Source organism: Xyrauchen texanus, chromosome 40 (genome assembly GCF_025860055.1).
Source record: "Xyrauchen texanus isolate HMW12.3.18 chromosome 40, RBS_HiC_50CHRs, whole genome shotgun sequence".
NCBI classification, from domain to species: domain Eukaryota; kingdom Metazoa; phylum Chordata; class Actinopteri; order Cypriniformes; family Catostomidae; genus Xyrauchen; species Xyrauchen texanus.
Window position 1 is genome coordinate 2,194,258 of NC_068315.1, and position 20,639 is coordinate 2,214,896.

General features: G+C 39.0%; 1 protein-coding gene across 1 annotated transcript; it reads left to right on the top strand.

Annotated features, from left to right (window-relative positions):
• The first annotated feature begins 278 nt into the window (after positions 1-278).
• fbxl15 (F-box and leucine-rich repeat protein 15) lies at positions 279-10,726 on the top strand. Its single transcript, XM_052113010.1, has 5 exons — positions 279-388; positions 1,138-1,297; positions 2,320-2,822; positions 6,881-7,080; positions 9,622-10,726. Exons 1-4 carry the CDS (start codon positions 312-314, stop codon positions 7,068-7,070), a joined length of 930 nt encoding a protein of 309 aa, XP_051968970.1. The 5' UTR covers positions 279-311; the 3' UTR covers positions 7,071-7,080; positions 9,622-10,726.
• The last annotated feature ends 9,913 nt before the right edge of the window (positions 10,727-20,639 follow it).

A 20,639-nucleotide genomic window follows, 5' to 3' on the forward strand; every position in this document is an offset into this window, starting at 1 on the left:
CACTCTGTCTTATCTATCTATCTATCTATCTATCTATCTATCTATCTATCTATCTATCTATCTATCTATCTATCCATCTATCTATGACTATCTATCTATCTATCCATCTATCTATCTATCCATCTATCCATCTATCCATCTATCCGTCTATCCGTCTGTCCGTCTGTCTGTCTGTCTGTCTGTCTGTCGAAACGCATCTCTACTGTCTCCTCCAAGCCGTCAGATGGCAGCAGTGAGTAACAGACGCTCTGGTGAATCTAGTTCAGTGTGTGCTGCAGAACCCGGATGAGCCGGTCAGCTGTTTTTCAATCATGACTAACAATGTTTGTGGATCAGAGGAGAGACTTTGCATGGAGCAAAACCTCGATGAAAGCGTGCAATGCGGCAGGTATATTTATAACAGTGTGCTTTTTCATAATTAGCAATAAATCCCCCCAAAAATGGGAATTCGGGTGTTTGTTCATAGATTCAGAACAACCGCATCCTTGCATCCACACGAACACCAGTTTACGTTCATAAATTAATGCAGTTAATGCATGCAAAGTTGTGTTTGTGTGCATGCAAAAACAAAACGTACTGTTTTTCATTCTACTGCATGTAGTTTCCAAATTTAGTCTGACATTCCAGTTGACAGTGTCTGCATTGTTTGTATGCATGCATGTTAATCTATGCCCGTTGTGTGGACAGTAGGAAGTTAATGGCTTGTATTCATCTTGTAATGTCCACGTGAGACACTTGCTATGTTTTATTTTATGCATGCATGCATGCATATTTTATGTTATGATCCATTCCTGTAAGTCTGTGGTTTCTGTGATTATCTGTAGTGTCCTCTGATGTTACTTTTGTCTTCATACATATTGGCATCATACATAATCAGTATGGTACACTATGACAATGATCTGTCTGTTACCATGGTGTTTTGTGGAAATTCAATGTACACTAGATGACAAATAAGTATGTGTAAATCCACTTCTTAACAGGTTTGGCTATTTCAGTTATATAGCCATCCAACCTCCCTATTAATGGCTGTGCAATGTTCAACATGGATGTATGGGCGCCAAAATACTTCTAGCCATGTAGTGAATGTCGTATAGTGTACGGATTGCTGATTCAGGTGTGTATTCTCCATTATGGCAGGTGTCAGCTGCTGGATCTGCCCTGGGAGGATGTGTTAGTTACGCATGTGTTCTGTTACCTGCCGCTGCGTCACCTGGTCAGCCTGCAGCGGGTCAGCAAGAGTTTTCACTCTCTCATACAGGTGTACCTGGCCAACTGCCATACCTTTGATCCCGCACAGGTGAGAAAACACTTAATGTAATGATCAGTACAAACATGTGGATTCCTGCTATTTGTCTATATGAAAGTCCATCTAATTGTTCAAATTTGCAGAGTAACTGTTGTATCTGAAATCTAAGAGATATTGATAAGTAACACAAATTAGGTTAGAGGAGGAAAAAAAAAGTACACTAACCAAAATAATCTTTAAAAAAAGAGAGGGGAAAAAATCCCATACGAATGTTATTGATTGAGCCCGGGACGTTGCTTTAATTTTAACACTATCCTCATGCAACCCCACGTCCTTCTGCGCGGACATTGTATTTTGGCTTCACTGTATGCAATGCATAATTTTATTTCATTTAAACTGACTGATCTCAGTTCAGAAGACTCTGGGCTGTCAGTAAAGAGTTACAATTTTGATGCATGGAGTCATGTGACAAAACAACATGGCGCTGACCACAGCTGAGTTTGTCTTTGGGAGAAACGGCAACAAAACTGCATCTGGTGAGAAACCGAATTAAGTTTTCACATTAAAACATGTTTGAGTCAAAAGATCAGAGTCTCTAGTTTCATCCGATATGCCATTTTTTTAATTTTAGCAATTTATTGCGAAACCTGATGCTGTTAAATACAATGTCCACTCTAGTGGTCAAAAGCGCTAGTTTTTCATTTGAAATCCTATATCTACTGAAAATAGCCTTATATGGAGTTAGGATGAAAATAAGGTGCTTTTCAAACTGTTCTGAGACTAGTGCAGACAGACAGCACACTGGAGGTTAAGTCGTTCACTAAATAGGGAGCAAGGGAGCATCCTATAGCTTTCCAATGAAGTCAAGTCAGGCTGCAGATGATGTTTGGATCACTTAATTAGGTGCTATTAGTTACAAAACGATGTGTGCTGAGGTCTCAGGAGGCTATATACTATACAATACATAGACAACATTAAAGAATTAACAATATACACAGTTTACACATACTAAAATGTGTTCAATCTGTATATGTTTAACCACAATTTGTCATTATTCTTGTCTCTCTCTTCAGACGGGACCTCACATTCCTAAAGAAGCGTTCTGCTCAATGCTTCGCCACAATCAAGTTCTCCACCACATCTCCATCCACAACTGCTCTGATTGGATCACTGACAAAGAGCTGCTGCCTGTGATTGGTCAGAACCAGCACCTGCTGCGCATGGACATGCGTGGCTGCGTTCATCTTAGCCGTCACGCGCTGGTCGCGGTGTCTCTGAGCTGCCCGCGCCTGCAGCACTTGACCCTGGCACACTGCGAGTGGGTGGACAGCCTGGCACTGCGCAGCCTCGCGGATCACTGCGCAGACCTGCGCTCGCTGGACCTGACTGCCTGCAGACAGCTAAAGGATGAGGTCGTGTGCTACTTGGCGGGAAAGTGCCCAGCACTGCGGTCGCTGTCCGTAGCTGTAAATGCCAACATCACGGATATAGCGGTGGAGGAAGTGGCTAAACGGTGCAGAGAGTTGGAGAAGCTGGATCTCACGGGGTGCTTGCGAGTACGAAATGAAGCGATCAGGTGTGTGTTTGTTGGATAAGATGCTACTGTGTTTTCACCCACATTCATTTGTCTCTTGGTAGGAGCAATATATGGGTGTTTCTTCAACTTTAAGCATTTTTTATTTTTTGGTCAGCTATGAATGTCCAAACAGTGTATGTACATGCATCAAATGAGATTACATTTTTTGCAAAAAAGTCATGAAAATTCCCACCATTTCCAGTGTCATTTCCAGCATTCCTTTGTATTGCTGATTCATTGATAACATGTTATGCATCATAAAAACCCTTCGATTTCTGACCGTTTTGGAAGGCGATACTGTAGTTGCACCGAGCTGCACGATGATGTTGTGTTCAACAGCAGGGTTGGCTGGAAAGACAAGGAGTTCTGTCTTGGCTGGGTTGAGTTGCAGATGGTGTTCCTTCATCCAGGCCGAGATGTCTGCCAGACAGGCAGAGAGTCGAGCGGTCACTGTGGTGTCGTTGGACTGGAAAGACAAGTAGAGTTGTGTGTCATCGGCATAGCAGTGGTAAGAGAAACAATGTGCCTGAATGATGGGTCCCAGTGATGTTGTGTATATAGAGAAGAGAAGTGGCCCAAGCACCGAGCCCTGCGGTACCCCAGTAAGAAGCTGATGTGGCTTGGACACCTCACTTCTCCAGGCTACCTTGAAGGATCTACCTGAGTTAAACCAGTCAAGCACCGTTCCTGTGATGCCCAGCGTAGACAGGGTGGAGAGTAAGATCTAATGGGTGACTGTGCCGAAGGATGCAGAATCAGGACAGATGATCTGGATTCAGCTCTCGCTTGTCTCAGAGTCTCAGTGGACTGTCCACTTTTGAAGCCTGACTGATTGTCATCCAGCACTTGTTCTGTGGAGAGATTGAAAACTGCCCTTTCAAGTGTTTTTGCCATGAATGGTATGAGAGAGACTGGTCTGTAGTGTTCTATTTGTGTGGGGATAAGTGCAGGTTTCTTCAGCAGCAGGGTTACTCGAGCCTGCTTAAATGTAGTGGGAAAGGTGCCTGTAAGTAGAGATGTGTCAATCATGTGTGTGAGTGCAGGTAGGATGGACGGAGAGATGGCCAGGAGAAGGTGAGAAAATATATTGAATATTAATATTGAAAATCTGGGTCAAGGCAAATACAGAAAAATGTAAACATATGACATTTGAAAAGTAACAAAAATAAATGATAAAGGCCTGGAAAAAAGTTTCAAATTGAGTTTTAATATAAGAAATAATTCATATAACAAAAAGAATCAATATAATAATAAGAATCAACCATTACATTTATGCATTTGATGGATGCTTTTATCCAAAGCAACTTACAGAGCCCTTATTACAGGGACAATCCCCCCCGGAGCAACCTGGAGTTAAGTGCCTTTCTCAAGGACACAATGGTGGTGGCTGTGGGGATCGAACCAGCAACCTCCTGCTTACCAGTTATGTGCTTTAGCCCACTACGCCACCACCACTCAACCATAGTGGGGCCTGGGTATCTCAGCGAGTATTGACGATGACTACCACCCCTAGAGTTGCGAGTTTGAATCCAGGGTGTCCTGTGTGACTCCAGCCAGGTCTCCTAAGCAACCAACTTGGCCTGGTTACTAGGGAGGGTAGAGTCACATGGGGTAAACTGCTTGTTGTCGTGATTAGTGGTTCTCGCTCTCAATGTGGCGTGTGGTAAGTTGTGCGTGGAGCACGGAGAGTAGCATGAACCTCCACATGCTGTGTGTCTCTGCGGTGTCATGCACAATGAGTCACGTGATAAGATGCGCCGATTGACTGTCTCAGAAGCAGAGGCAACTGAGACTCGTCCTCCGCCACCCGGATTGAGGTGAGTAACCGCAACACCGCTCGGACTTACAAAGTCTGTGAATTGGGCATTCCAAAATTGGGAGAAAAAGGGTATAAAAAGAAGAATATCTCAGCTCTGTAGAAAAAGGAATCAACCATTGGATATGAAATTGCCTAAAGTTGAAGAAACACTCGCAAACATTCAAATTCAAGAAACACTCAATAATTTCACACTTATTGTTTGGCCAGTGCAATTTATGGTAATATTAATTTAATTGTTTTACATTTATTAATCTTGGTTAATGTTGATTTCATTATATACTAACACATTTTTCAAATCAGATGTTGTATATGTTAATATTAGTTAATGCACTATGAACTAACCTTATTTAACAATGAACATTTGTATTTGTATTAAATAATATTAACAAGGATAATTACTATATGCACATATATATATATATATATATATATATATATATATATATACACACTCACCTAAAGGATTATTAGGAACACATACTAATACTGTGTTTGACCCCTTTCAGCCTTCAGAACTGCCTTAATTCTACGTGGCATTGATTCAACAAGGTGCTGAAAGCATTCTTTAGAAATGTTGGCCCATATTGATAGGATAGCATCTTGCAGTTGATGGAGATTTGTGGGATGCACATCCAGGGCACGAAGCTCCCGTTCCACCACATCCCAAAGATGCTCTATTGGGTTGAGATCTGGTGACTGTGGGGGCCATTTTAGTACAGTGGCCCCCACAGACTCATCAGACCATTGTCATGTTCAAGAAACCAATTTGAAATGATTCGAGCTTTGTGACATGGTGCATTATCCTGCTGGAAGTAGCCATCAGAGGATGGGTACATGATGGCCATAAAGGGATGGACATGGTCAGAAACAATGCTCAGGTAGGCCGTGGCATTTAAACGATGCCCAATTGGCACTAAGGGGCCTAAAGTGTGCCAAGAAAACATCCCCCACACCATTACACCACCACCACCAGCCTGCACAGTGGTAACAAGGCATGATGGATCCATGTTCTCGTTCTGTTTACGCCAAATTCTGACTCTAGCATCTGAATGTCTCAACAGAAATCGAGACTCATCAGACCAGGCAACATTATTCCAGTCCTCAACTGTCCAATTTTGGTGAGCTCTTGCATATTGTAGCCTCTTTTTCCTATTTGTAGTGGAGATGAGTGGTACCCGGTGGGGTCTTCTGCTGTTGTAGCCCATCCGCCTCAAGGTTGTGCGTGTCGTGGCTTCACAAATGCTTTGCTGCATACCTCGGTTGTAACGAGTGGTTATTTCAGGCAAAGTTGCTCTTCTATCAGCTTGAATCAGTCGGCCCATTCTCCTCTGACCTCTAGCATCAACAAGGCATTTTCGCCCACAGGACTGCCGCGATACTGGATGTTTTTCCCTTTTCACACCATTCTTTGTAAACCCTAGAAATGGTTGTGCGTGAAAATCCCAGTAACTGAGCAGATTGTGAAATACTCAGACCGGCCCGTCTGGCACCAACAACCATGCCACGCTCAAAATTGCTTAAATCACCTTTCTTTCCCATTCTGACATTCAGTTTGGAGTTCAGGAGATTGTCTTGACCAGGACCACACCCCTAAATGCATTGAAGCAACTGCCATGTGATTGGTTGATTAGATAATTGCATTAATGAGAAATTGAACAGGTGTTCCTAATAATCCTTTAGGTGAGTGTGTATATATATAGTTGTTAGTTCATGATATCTAATGCATTTACTAATGTTAACAAATGTAATGTTATTATGAAAGTGCTACAATGTATCTGTTTACTTTTGAATGTCTACGTCCTGTAAACTAAAGTTCTATTCTATTGTTATTCTGTTCTGTAACTATGGCAACGAACACACTAATTTGAAAAAACAAACTTAAAAAAATACTGTTTTCATTTTCCTTACATAGTTGCTTTCCAAAAATGTGGTTATGGAGAATGTTTTCAGAAAAACTCAGTTTTCAGGGCTGTTCCTGTGTGGATGACAGCCGTAAATTTAGCGAAAACGTACAAGTCTGTACATGGCTTAAAACACATTAATTTCACCACGTTTACGCCTCTCATCCACTCTAGAGCGCTGTTTTCATCGACCGAAAACTGAGCGTTTTCGAAAACACTCTCCATTACCCCATACGTTCTAAAACGAGGACGTTAGGAAACCGAAAATGGATTAGCTTAGACGTGACCTATGTTTGGATGAGACATTGTCTGACATGAATAATCCCCTGTGTATGTAGGACGGTGGCCGAGTACTGTCCCAAACTGCAGTCTCTTAAAGTGAACCACTGTCACAATGTAACAGAGTCCAGTCTTGGCGTTTTGCGCCACCGCAACGTAGAGATCGATGTTGAACCGCCCCTGCAGAGGGCGCTAGTGCTGCTGCAGGACATCGTGGGATTCGCCCCATTTATTAACCTGCAGATCTAATGCAAAACAGGTGAGTTACAGTCCGGACCGGACCAAAACCAGCCTTTACACCTGCTTTGATGCGGCACAGAAATGACACATTTCAGCTTTTAGAAAATGTATATGACGTTAAAGGAATATTCTGGGTCTAATACAAGTTTAGCTGAATCGACAGCATTTGTGGCATAATGTTGATTACCACACAAATGTATTTCGACTCATCCCTCCTTTTCTTTTAAAAAACGGCTTTACAGCTCATAAAATACAGAGGAATTAATGTGTCTTTTTAATAAACTTATAAGCTTCACATTTCTGCCTTTTTAAAAAAACAAAAAGCAGAAATCAAGGTCACAATGGAAGTCAATGCGGCCAATATTTGAAGGGTTTAAAATGAGGGAGGAGTCGAAATTACTTTTTGTGGTAATTAATATTATCCCGCAAATGCAGTCGACTGAACTTGTGCGTCAATTTAAAAAAGTTACTCGGAGGTCCTTAGAGGACAAATATGTCAATGTCAAAAAACTGCCATAATATTATTATATTTTAAAGGGCACCTATTATGGCATTTAAAATGTTCCTAATATTGTTTTGGGAGTCCCCAACAACAGTTTTACATGCATGCAATGACAAAAAACACTTTTGTTGTCTTATAATATGCATTTATGTTTACCTGATTTGCTCACCGACTCCCAAATGATTCGTTCAACGACTCATTTTTCCAAACCCCTCCTTTGCGTGACGCTAATCTGCGGTGATTGGTCAGATGACCCAGTCAGTTGTGATTGGTATACTCTGTGCGGAGTCGGAAACGAAACGCCCATCACCGCTTTGTAGTAAAATAATCAACATCAGAGAAGGAATTTGAGTTGATTTATGTTAGCGATCATGGCCCAAAGTTCGGTGGTAAACACCCAATCAGTTATTGTTTGCGTTAGCCCAACGCATAAACATATTAATAAAGCACTGCATTACTACAAGTTATTGCTCTATTCTTTATGACAACTCCAATAACATCCACAAACATTTCACATATTTCAAAAAATTGACATTGGAGACCTAGAAGCTGCGCTGAGTGTAACGTACACAACACACACAAATACTTATTAAGCATGCTAAAAAACACATAAAAGCAACAATTATTAATAATACTTACAGGTTGTGATTCGGAGGAGGAAGCTGATCCAAATAAACTTGGTACTGAACCTTCCTTCAGTATCAACCGGCTCGCGAATCCACACTTGAAAGCGTTCATGTTCGTAAAGCAATCGTCATTAAAATGAGGCGAACACAGCACAAGGTTCGGGCGATACTTGTGTGGTATAGTTGTACATATAAACTTCAGAACACAGCGTCTTGTTGTCGACATGATGTTTTCAAGTTTTCCCTGGTGTCTGCGCGCGCAATGAGTGGGCGCGGCCAATTTGATAATTTTTCGTCTTGACGTCACAACGAAAAGGAAAATGACTCATTGGATAAACGATTCATTACATTGACTCAGAGTCGTCTCCTGCTTTTGAGAGACAATAACTTTTTTTATGGTGAACTTTCATATATAAAACTTTGCAGGATGTTTTTGTTCACTTAAATCTATGTTACACACTACATGAAAGGTCATTTTCAAAATTCCATAATAGGTGCCCTTTAATATTATTTTCCATTTTCAATTAGTTACAACATCAGTTCTGATCATAACTACCAAATTGTCATTAATCTTTAGGATTTTAACCCTTTAAATTCCAGTTTGTTTATATAATGCCACTGTTGTTGTTTTTTATACATGTCAATGATTGGCAACAACATTTATTTTTATGCATTATTATTTTTTGTGCAGCGTCAGATGAAAAAAAACAAAAAACAAAACTCTCATTTAGGACCTTAGAGAACAAAAATGTCTGCATCAAAATACTGCCATTAAAATATTATAGATTAATATTATTTTCCACTTTTATTAAAACGCAGTTACAGGATTGTAACCCTTTAAATACAAGTTTGTTTACATAATTCCACTGTTGTTTTTCAAACACAAACACACACACACACACACACACACACACACGCTTTTAGCTGCATCATTAATTTAATTGGCCTGCAGGTCTCTATAATACAGCAAACAGAAAATAGGAAGAAAGCTTGTATTTGCTCCATAGGCTAAACATGAGACAAATGGCGCCATCTGGTGGAAAATATAAACATTTATCATTTTGAAGCCAGGGCTCCATAACGAAAGCATAAAATCACAGAATTCATTATTTTATGCTTTAATGGCACTGGAATTAAATATGGCCGTTTTAATGGGGAACTTTTTGTCCTGAGTGTAACCATTTTTTTGTACACGTTGTATTATAGATGTATTATAGGAACTGAGGTTGAAATATCAACCACAAAACAAATGCACACCTTTGGCAAAATGTATGCCGTTGGCATTAACACAGACAGAATGAGCGAAAAAACTCAAATGAAAAAGACAAAAATGTCCCGAAGGTCGCACAAAGGTTAACTTGTATTAAAGCCGAAATATGTCTTTAATGTGAATTAGCGGAAGCCTGCTTGAAATGTTTGTCTTGTTTTATAGGTTTTTCATCCTTAATCTCTCTCTCGATGACCAACCTTTGGACTGAAACCTTTTACACTAATGCAATATCACAGATCAACATCAAATCAAAGTTTGGTGTGTTTTAACATTCAGTAAGAAACACATTACTTTGGGTTGCAGAACGGGGTCTGTATCAGAAATGGCCCCAGTATAAAGTCTTTTTTGAAAATGATTTGTTGTGGTAAAGATGGAAAATGCAAATTATTTAAGAAGCGTTCACTTTTTTTTTCCCATGCAGAAACCAAATGTATAATTTTGCACTCGGTATATACTGAAATACTCTTTCAGTAGGTCTGTTTTGCATGTTTAAAAGCGCTTTAGTTGTCGTTATTCATCAGATATTCTTTCAGCTTTATTTCACACATCAGTAAACCGGAAGGCAAATCTTCCAAGACGTCATCCAAGTATCAATCAAGTCATGTTTTACAGTAAGCATACTGGTATATCTATGGCTGTGTGTTGGTTTTATTCCCATTCATTTTATGATGGAACCCAATGTGATGTCACAATGCTTAGGAACTCGGTATAATGGATTGTCAGTTACAGTTGAATTGTAAATTCATTCATAAGCACTTAAAACAATCATTTCTGCATCAGTTTGACGTTTTGACATTTGGGGTAACTTCACCCTTGTTGCTATGACATTCTGATTAACTTCTCAAAAGTTTGCTGTATTGAAATAAGACAAATCTCACTGTATATTTTATTTGTCAATATACCAAATACGCACCGAAATGTTCAACGTAGAATTTTAGTGCTGGTGTTTCTCTGTACTCTGTGTTATTGGTAATGTTTGCACATGGTAAGGTGAAGTTTTAAGGCCTGTCACAGTGTGCTTGTTTTGCATGCTGGGGGGGTCTTTCGGGACCACTGTATCTGTTGCATTGAGTATTTGAAGATGAAATAACACAACAGCTGTTTTGTTTGTTTTTCTTTGATATTTGATTTTTCATCAACATGTTTTAATATTACAATTGTAAGTGATTTTTGCACATGCACTGTGCTTTATTGTGTATTGCTTTTGTATAAACCCTTGTTTAATGTGTGGCTGTACATTATTAAGTGCATAATTGTTTTATGCAAAGTGCTGAGACAGTATAAAGTCTTATGCAATAAGAAAAATGTGTTGAGTTGTTGTCTGGTCTGACTTGGAATGTGTTTTTAAACCATTGAACACATGTTTGCATGCGTTTAACTTAATATAATAACACTAATTACCCACCAGAGGGCAGTACAGGCCATGATGGATAGATGGACGGCATGCATGCTCAAATATTGCTCAAGGAGATTTTCTCTTGATTCATACATTGAAAACCTTCCTATCATCTGAATGTGCAAGTTTATTTATTTAAAAAAAATTTGCATTGCGGTTATGCATTTTGCTTTACCTGCACTTAAAAATATATATTTTTGCCTGTTTTTAAAAAAAAATTATGAATGAAACTTTAATTATTTTTAAAGATAATTCAATTTGATGGAGTTATTTATATTTATTTTGCGTGTGAGCATAATAAAGACAACGTAAATAGACATTTAAAGTCAAATTCATGTATTAGGTAAAAGCAGGTCAAATAAAGCTGCTGCCTCTCGTACCTGTCAGTGATTTCAGCACGCGCGCACTGAGCATGCGCGTGTCCTGCATGAGAAACTAGCGCACTGCCTACTACATACTACATTCAGAAATAGAAAAGGCGGGAAGGATGATATGAAAATGTGTGGAAATGTGGGCAGGACTTAGCGGACTAAGACAGAAGCCCAGTCCTGCGAGTGTGCCCCGCCCACTTATTCAGCGTCTGTTTTCCGGAAGTATTTTCCCCATTAATTTTCTGCCTAGGCTTTTCATAAATTCTCCATAAAAGAGTTACAAGCCATCAACCAAACCAACCAGCACCGAGGTGAATAACAACATCACAAACTTTGTTTTTAGGCAATAAAGTATTTAAAAATCGCACAAAAATACAAAGGTACAAGGCTGTGTACTTACCGTCTTTCACAAACTACAATCCCATGAAGCATTGCAAATGATGTCATTTAATAATATGTAATAATAATACGATGTATATATAAAACTATTGATTTTAGGTGGTTGATTATAGAAACAATATGTTTCGCGTTTATTGCTAAATATTCTGATATGTACAATTAGATAAGTATTTAAAGGCTAAAGGGAGTTGGTATGTTGGACAGACGCGTCATAACCAAAATCGAAATATATCTGTCCTGTGACAAACAGGTTTGGCTCAATTATGTTCCAAGATTCAGATAAAATATATAAAATATCAGTAACTACAAAATACACAATAAAATAAAGTAACTTTCAAGTCATTTTTGACATATTTACTGCATTTTGCATTTCGCGGTCGTTGTTGGTCACATGGTGCTTGTAACTTTTCTCAGCGCGGGTCAAGATGGACCAATCACAATCGTTTGTGCTACCTGTATACGTTTGTTTTTGTAATGAATATTCTATCGAATTATAGGGCGGATTCACATTTTTATATCACGTTTCAGTCCTTGGAAATAAAAACATTCAAACAGTCGTACTCTGAAGCGTAAAATTGTCTATAAAAAGGCTAAACTCGTCCTGGAATTTAAATCTGGCTCAATGGAGCGGTCAGCTTTGTGAGCCAACAAGCGCCCCCTGGCTGAAAAATGCATAGCACAAATTGAGTGGTATTCAATGTGCATACTGCACTTTGAGAAGGTGTAGTACTGTAAAGTGTGTTATTCTTAAACGTCCCGTGCACTTACCTGGCGGGGCGGGTGAGTGTGTCGCTGCACTCACGCTGGTGTCTGACTCTATTAATTAGATACACACACACACGCTGTTCCCCTTAAAACACGAATGCAAGACCTGTCCACTTCAGATCCATCAGAGGCACTGTCCAGAGAAACCCAGCCAGAGCCCCAGGATGTTAACGATGATGATGATGATGCTGTGTGCATGCATACTGCAGTGACCGAACCAGCACAAGTCAGTAGCAGCACCGACTGACCCGCATTCCTGCATCCATCCTCCGGTAAGAGTTAGATGCATGTCTGCTGTGTCGTGCATGGAGGCATGCTGCTGCATGATGCATGTTGAAGCATTTGAATCCATCTTGGGAGACTGTTAAATTAAAACATGCAGGATTAGTGCTGAGTTTCCTTGAGATGTGGCCTGATACTCCTTCCTAAAGGACGCGCGAGACCTCTAAATGCAATACATTGTACCTTTCTGAAGTAGGACAATAATTGTGGACGCTCTTCACTTAAAGCAGTGGGGATCAACCAGTTGATCATTCTAGGACATTGAGGTCATTACTTGGAGATGTGTAGATGGATTCCTTGTTTGTATGCATCATTTCATCTGGTTCAGTCAGTGCAGTTTAATTGATGTGACTATATTTATTCCTCACAACACTAAATAACAGCAAACACCACTGCATTACTTTGCTAAACACCTGTTTGAAGTTATGCACTGAATAAACCGCTTAGTTACATTAATGTTAAGCTCAATTGACAGCATTTTGCATAAAGTTGATTATCACAGAAATGAATTTAAAAGGAAACAGTGTGGCACGTGCAATGGAAGTCAATGGGGCCAATTGTTGGAGGGTTTAAAGGCAAAAATGTGAAGCGTATTATTTTATAAAAGTTGTTTAAATCGTTGTTTTTATGGGCATTTTAGGGTTTCGTTTTTTGAGGCTTATGTCGTCATGGTAATAAAGTTGTACAATTGCATAAGCTTTACACAGAGAAGGTTAGGAAGTGATTTTATTACATTAAAATCATGTTGGCACATATTGTTTACATATTGAGGCTTTACAGACTGGCCCCATTGACTTGCATTGTAAACTTGTCTTAGCTGGTCTCCCAACCTGGTCTGGTTGGTCAGCTGGCTGGTTTTAGAGGGGTTTTGGGTATTTATTGAGCTGGTCTGTCTGGAAGACGAGCTTATATATCAGCTAAACTTGCTGAGCACCTGTGAGTCTAGCTTAAGACCGATAAGACCAGCCAATCACCTTAGGCTGGTTTCAGGTGTTTTTATTTTATTTATTTGTTTGTTTTAGGTTGCATCTACTATTTCATGAAATATCCTGATTAATGCATGCAATGAAAATTTGATGTATGCATTCAAAAAGATTGATTTTGGAGGTCATTTTATTGGGCTTTTAATCATTTTCTAAATGTTGCAGGTTTATGTAGCGCATGAGAATCCTAAAATTATCGCAGATACTTTGACAAAATGCTTGTTTTTGAATTCGATTACATGAATCGTTTTTCAGAAACTGGTGAATGTGCACAGGGAAAGTATTTTTGGGTTTAAAGTCCCCTTGTTGTTGAATTAAAGACTCTCATCTCATTTAAAAGGCCTTCAAAAGCATTGTTAGGCATGCAGAAGGGAAATACTGCAACATAATAGTTTTCGATGACTTTTCCAAAGGGAGAGAATGGATTTATTGCAAAAGATATGTCAAATAGACGCAAATTGATCGTTCCAGTCACAATGAACATTCATTTGTAAAATATACCTTTTATTAGAGGTCCAACAATAGTGGATTTTGCCGATACCGATAACTAAGGTAGTTGAAAATGACTATAAATGATTAATTGGCCAATAGTTTTTTTTAAATCAATTTATAGAATAATAAAAAAAAGTATATATAAAAAAAATCTCTCTCACATATTGTTTAATATATATATATGTATTTAATATATATATATTTATATAATATATATTATAATTTGTATTTTTATATATATATACTATATATATAAATTATAATTGTTTATATTACGTATATTAATATATATATATATATATAAACACAGTAACCATAAAATTAATCTTGATGTTTCTATAGTAACCAAAAATTTAAAAAAAAAAAGGAAAAAAATATATATATATATATTATTCATATACGTAAAATATATATTTAAAAAAATTATAATTCTTATATATATAATTTTTATATTTATATATTTATTTATTATATATATATATATATGTGTGTATGTTTTTTTATATATATTTGTATTTTATTTTTATTTATTATTATTATTTTTTTTTTATAATTTGCCGATTTATGATAGTTCTAAGATAGTTCAATCGGCACCAATTAATCCGTATAATTAGTGCAATATATTGGTCTATTATATCTCTAGCCTGTTCACCAGTGTCAAATGAACTTTATATGTTTATGTAAGTTAATTTATTTTTTACTTTATAAGGGCTTTTTTTCTAACCATACAGAAGCCCACTATGTGTCATGCTTTTATGTTAAATACTTTCAATATAATTTATTATGAGACATTTTCATCTGAATAATTAGATTGTCACCTATAGAATCTATAAATGCTATTAATATTATTAAACCTATAAATCAGCATCAACTCATATTTTATTTTGTCAGGAATAAAGTTCATCAGTTGATGCAAACAGAACTGAATATTTTATTAATCGTGGCAATTATTTTGCCCTCCTATTTTGAATTTCGGTGGCATTTTTGCCCCAAGTCCCCATTGATTTTGCACCCTGCTGAACACATTATCGCTCCAATATATATACGTTCTGTTACTAAAGGTAAAGTAATGCAGATTTGCTCATCCTCATGTTGTTCCAAACCCATCTGACTTTCATCTGTGGAACACAAAAGGAGATTTTAAGCTAAATGCTAACCTTAGTCACCACCATTCACTTTCATTGCATCTTTTTTTCTGTGCAATAAAAGTGAATGGTGACTGAGAAAGTCTTTCTGCCTTACGGCTCCTTAATGTGTCATACGGGTTTGAAACAACATGAGGATGAGTTGTGCATGACATAAAAGGTGTGTTTCAGTATTCATATGGTTCTTGAGAGCTGAAATGCTTTAGCTGTGTTTAAAACTGGTCTGGTTTAATCTCATTCAGTAGATCTCTGTTGTTTCTGGGCCTCTTAAAGTGCCGTAGTGTCTCTTTCTGTCTGGTGGTGACGGTTCGAGCAGAAGCCATCCTGAGAAAGATGTTTAATCCTTAAGGATGATGAATTACACCGCCTGACACAAAGCTGCATGTGCCCTGACTGTTTAGGGTGTGAACATCCTTTAGCATGTCGTGAGAAAGAGCCAGGAAGTATTGGCTTAACAGGCTGGTGCAAAATAAGGAAAAGGGGTACAAAACAGGTGCTTGAGGAAGCAGAGATGATGAGAGGAATTGATGGGTTGTGTTGTGGCTCTGAGGGCCAGCGATGTTTTGTCTTCATTCGTTGATGTTGCTGGGAGGATTTCAAACAGCTTAAAAGACAAGTTATCCTGACACAATCCTCGTGCTTTCTTTTGGACTTTTTATGTTCAACTTACATTTATGCATTTGGCAGACGCTTTTATCCAAAGCGACTTACAGTGCACTTATTACAGGGACAATCCCCCCGGAGCAACCTGGAGTTAAGTGCCTTGCTCAAGGACACAATGGTGGTGGCTGTGGGGATCAAACCAGCAACCTTCTGAGTACAAGTTATGTGCTTTAGCGCACTACGCCACCAATACTCCAACTTGATCACTCAAACACTTCAAATGAGCTTCCTGTCATTGTTGCTGCATCGTTGCTCTTTATTACGTATATAATAATCTTATAGTAGTGGGCTAAAGCAAATAACTGGTACTCAGAAGGTTGCTGGTTCGATGAGGAGGATGAGGAGCTCAGTCATCCGTGAGGAGCTCTGAGTAGAGCCGCTGCTCCTTTGCGTCGAAAGGAGTCAGATGAGGTGGATTGGGCATCTGGTAAATACGCCCCCTGGCCGCCTCCCTAGGGAAGTGTTTCAGGCACGTCCAGCTGGGAGGAGACCTCGGGGAAGACCCAGGATTAGGTGGAGAGATTACATCTCCACACTGGCCTTGGAACGCCTCGGGGTCCCCCAGTCAGAGCTGGTTAATGTGGCTCGGGATAGGGAAGTTTGGGGCCCCCTGCTGGAGCAGCTGCCCCCGTGACCCGACTTCGGATAAGCAGTTGAAGATGGATGGATGGATGGATGCAATATTATGTCTGCAATCCACTGTAGTGCTCGGCTAACTTGCTATGTAATGTTATTGTTTTGGTAAGGGTTTACTATTCAGCTGTGGGCCGGCTTTTACCTAAAACTGTATCAAAATGGTTGATCTCAAGCATCTTATATAATTATATAAATACAAGCTGTAATGTTACTGTCGCTATCCACGGCTAACCTGCTCACTAACCGGGAGTAAGCCTCTGTTCTCCATTGATAGCTTGGGTGAAAAAGTTCGGCTACACCCATTCCAGCAAAAGATGACTAACTTGGATGCACTACGTGTCTTTGACTTGAAGCTTTGTTAGGTTCACAATAATCAACAGTGTACTTATAAGAAAGCTACTCAATTAAAACTTAGCACTGTGAAACGTCCTGCTCAAGTCGTGCTTGCGAAGGTGGTCCGGGTCGATCCGCTTGTTCTTGAAAATCCGGCATTGGTTGTGGTTGTACTGCTGAGGAATAGTGGTAAAAATAAATGTTATCCACTGATTCTTCAATTCGTCTGCCTTTTTGGAAGTCCAAACAAAGAAGTTTTGCTCTTGCAGTGAAGAAAACCGCGTCTTCTCAACATGGCGACAACAACACTAACCCGACTCATCCTGGCCTCGGCCATAACTACGTTTGTTTGAGGGCGGGCCAATGTAGCCCTTAGGCTGCGTTTATACTGTTAGACTGCCAGCGATACGCAGTGACAACTAGCGCATCATTCATTTTCAATGAGAGATGGCGACTTCCGGCAACTCGACCGTTGGCGACCGGATGTGGGCATGGCCAACGATGTGACAAAATTGAGAAATGTTTAACTAAAGATGGTAGAGCTCACGTAATAATAATATTAATTGTAAAGATACAGTGCTGTATAGACTTTCCATACACACCACTAGCAACCTAACCGCCAGCCATTGCTAGCACAGCTAACATGCAACAACAAAGTAGCCGGCAGTGTGAACGCAGCTTTAGGCGGGCATTATGCAAATGCATTGCATAGTGATGCACATACTTGACAGAAGAAATGGCCGAACTACAGTAGGTAAAGTTTGGAAAGGTAAAATCCCGAAAAAGCATAATTGGGCCTCTTTAAAGGAAACATGGATTTCTTTTAATTACATTTATTTTGAAAAGTAACTTTTTAAATCGGCTAAATGGGTGTGTTCAATAGCACATTGTCATATTAGCATATTTATGCTGTGGTACCGAAACTGGTATCGGTACCAACCACTGAAATGTTGGTATCGTGACCACACTAGTACGTCTCTCATGTAACATGCTTCTTGGTATCACTGAGAAACGTTTTCATCTCTGATTGCTGCCCACTCGTTCTCTTCATCCTACAATCTCTCTCTCTTCTTTACAACCTCAATAACCTTCAATACGTTTCCTTTCACACGCTCGTGTCTCCCACTCTCTCCATCTGTCGCTCCTTTTGTATACAAACTGTGTTTTAGCTTTGAAATACATTTGATACATGTTGTAAAATGAATGATATTTAAGAACCCCATGCAATCAAAATTGTTGTTTTTGTGGCGTAACACTACAAGTGTATGTTTTGGCGAAACTTGCTTGCTGTGTAGACATTGTGTAAGACACACAAGCCAATTTTCTGACCTCCTGGTGACCCTCTCATTTCCAGATGTATGATAAAGATCTTGCCCAGTTGTGTTTGTGAGTCTTAAATGGGTTTTAAGGCAATTTGTGGCCTTGTACCTGGTGTGACCAGGGCTAATTTGATTCCGGCTCCACGCTGAAGTCTATTTGAATTTGAAATGTGATTCGTCATGAATGTTATTTAATACCAAATCTGAGATTGTCAGTCATGCAGAGCGACAGGCTATTAACGTCGATATTTGATTAGTGTGCATTATATGAATTGAATTACAGTCATGTTTGTGTATGTGTAGCTTAATGCTGTCTATTGGAGTACAAGACAAAGCCGTTGTGTGTTGTGCTGATTCCAACAATAGGACATTATGAACCACTTATGCTTTGTGACTATATATCGGTGTTTAAATCTGTTTTATCAGATGTTCTGAGAGAGAAAAAGTTAAATCAAGTTTATTTAATATGTGTGTGTGGAGCGGAGGGGGGCGGGGCCGGGTCGGAATGTCGCACACCCGGTCCCTAATCGGCATGATGAGGAGCGCGAGGGATAAAGGCGGCCGGTGACGATTGTTCGAGAGAGAGAGAATTACGGGCATGTCCGTCATGTGTGTGTTTGTTTATGGTTTTGGTTTGAGTTTTCATTAAATTATGATTTATATTGACAAGCCGTTTCTCGCCTCCTCCTTGCCCATCCTTTAACTGTGTTACAGTGTGATGTACATGAGCCCAGGAGAATTGGGTGAATATTACAAAACCTGCCAAGAACATGCCCAGGACATATTTTCACCCCATAACACCGTGTAATAAATGTTTATTTTTGATCCTGGGTAGTAAGTGTTATTTCCTAATTGCAAATGCATCAAAAGTATATAAAATGGCTATTATTCCACACAAACTTTGCTTTTGTGAGGACAGTGATATTTTGAAATGTACCTATTTTCCAGAACATTCCCGATAGATTCCAGTGCTGAGTAAATTTGGAGTAACTTCTAAAACTTTCCGGTGATATAAATAGTAGTAATGGGTGGCTGTGGCTCAGGTGGTAGAGCGGGTCGGCCACTAATCGCAGGATTGGTGGTTCGAATCCCGGCCCACACGACTCCACATGCTGAAGTGTCCTTGGGTAAGACACTGAACCCCAATGGTGGACTAGCGCCTATGAATGGGTTAATGAGTCACAGTGTAAAGCGCTTTGAATACCGTTAAGGTTAAAAAGGTGCTATATGTTGTGCTGTGCTATTAAAGAAACAGTTCACCCATAAATGAAAATTCTCTCATCATTTACTCACCCTCATGCCATCCCAGATGTGTTTGACTTTCTTTCTTCTGCAGAACACAAATGAAGATTTATAGAAGAATATCTCAGCTCTGTAGGTCCATACAATGCAAGTGAATGGTGACCAGAACCTGAATCTCCAAAAATCACTTTAGTCCACGTAAAAGTAATCCATGTCTCAGTGTGGTTAAATTTAACTGTGGTTATACAGTATCCATATCTTCAGAAGTGATATTATAAGTTTGGGTCAATATATATATATATATATATATATATATATATATATATATATATATGTATATATATATATATGTCCTTTTTTTTACCATAAATCTTCACTTTCACTTTCTTCTGTTTTATGGTAATTCACATTCTTCAAGCATATCAGCACCTATTGGTTGGGGCTGTTCAAAGGTGCAGATTAAACGTAAAAAGGACTTAAACATTGATCTGTTTCTCACCCACACCTATTATATGCCTTTATGTGATTTTTGAAGATACAAAGTTCTGGTCACCATTCACTTGCATTGTATGGACCTACAGAGCTGAGATATTCTTCTAAAAATCTTCATTTGTGTTCTGCTGATGAAAAAGTTATACACATCTGGGATTGCATGTGGGCAAATACATGATGAGAGAATATAAATTTTTGGGTGAACTGTCCCTTTAAATGTAAAAATATGATATTACAGTAATGAGGATATAATGAGTATCACTACTGAGAATAACAAGGATGACCAAAACTAAGTGGAACTGTAACGAAATGAGAATATAAAATGATCCCAAAACTTGTAATGGTCCTAAAAATAGACCTCAGCTATGTCCTTATTTTATTTTAATTTTGGAGTGAAAGATGACGTGGACATGTTTTCATGAAATGAGATGGATGAGACGTGTGAAGGGTGCGTTCACTACTCCCTGCAGGTCTCAGATTAGCATGTTAATGGAAGGATAAGACCTGCAGGGGTGTTTATGTATCACAGACTGGAGAAGATAAATCCTATTAACTAGAGGAGAAAGTAGGTCTTTAGTGTGTGTGTGTGTGTGTGTGTGTGTGTGTGTGTGTGTGTGTGTGTGTGCGCGCTCTCTCAACCCAAGATGCTACATTGCACCACA

What these genes read in the sequence shown, in the direction of transcription:
- fbxl15 (XM_052113010.1), top strand. Translation starts at nt 312, where the DNA reads ATGACTAACAATGTTTGTGGATCAGAGGAGAGACTTTGCATGGAGCAA. An exon ending in GAAAGCGTGCAATGCGGCAG is followed by an intron (nt 389 to 1,137) that starts GTATATTTATAA and finishes CCATTATGGCAG; the next exon opens with GTGTCAGCTGCTGGATCTGC. An exon ending in GTACGAAATGAAGCGATCAG is followed by an intron (nt 2,823 to 6,880) that starts GTGTGTGTTTGT and finishes CTGTGTATGTAG; the next exon opens with GACGGTGGCCGAGTACTGTC.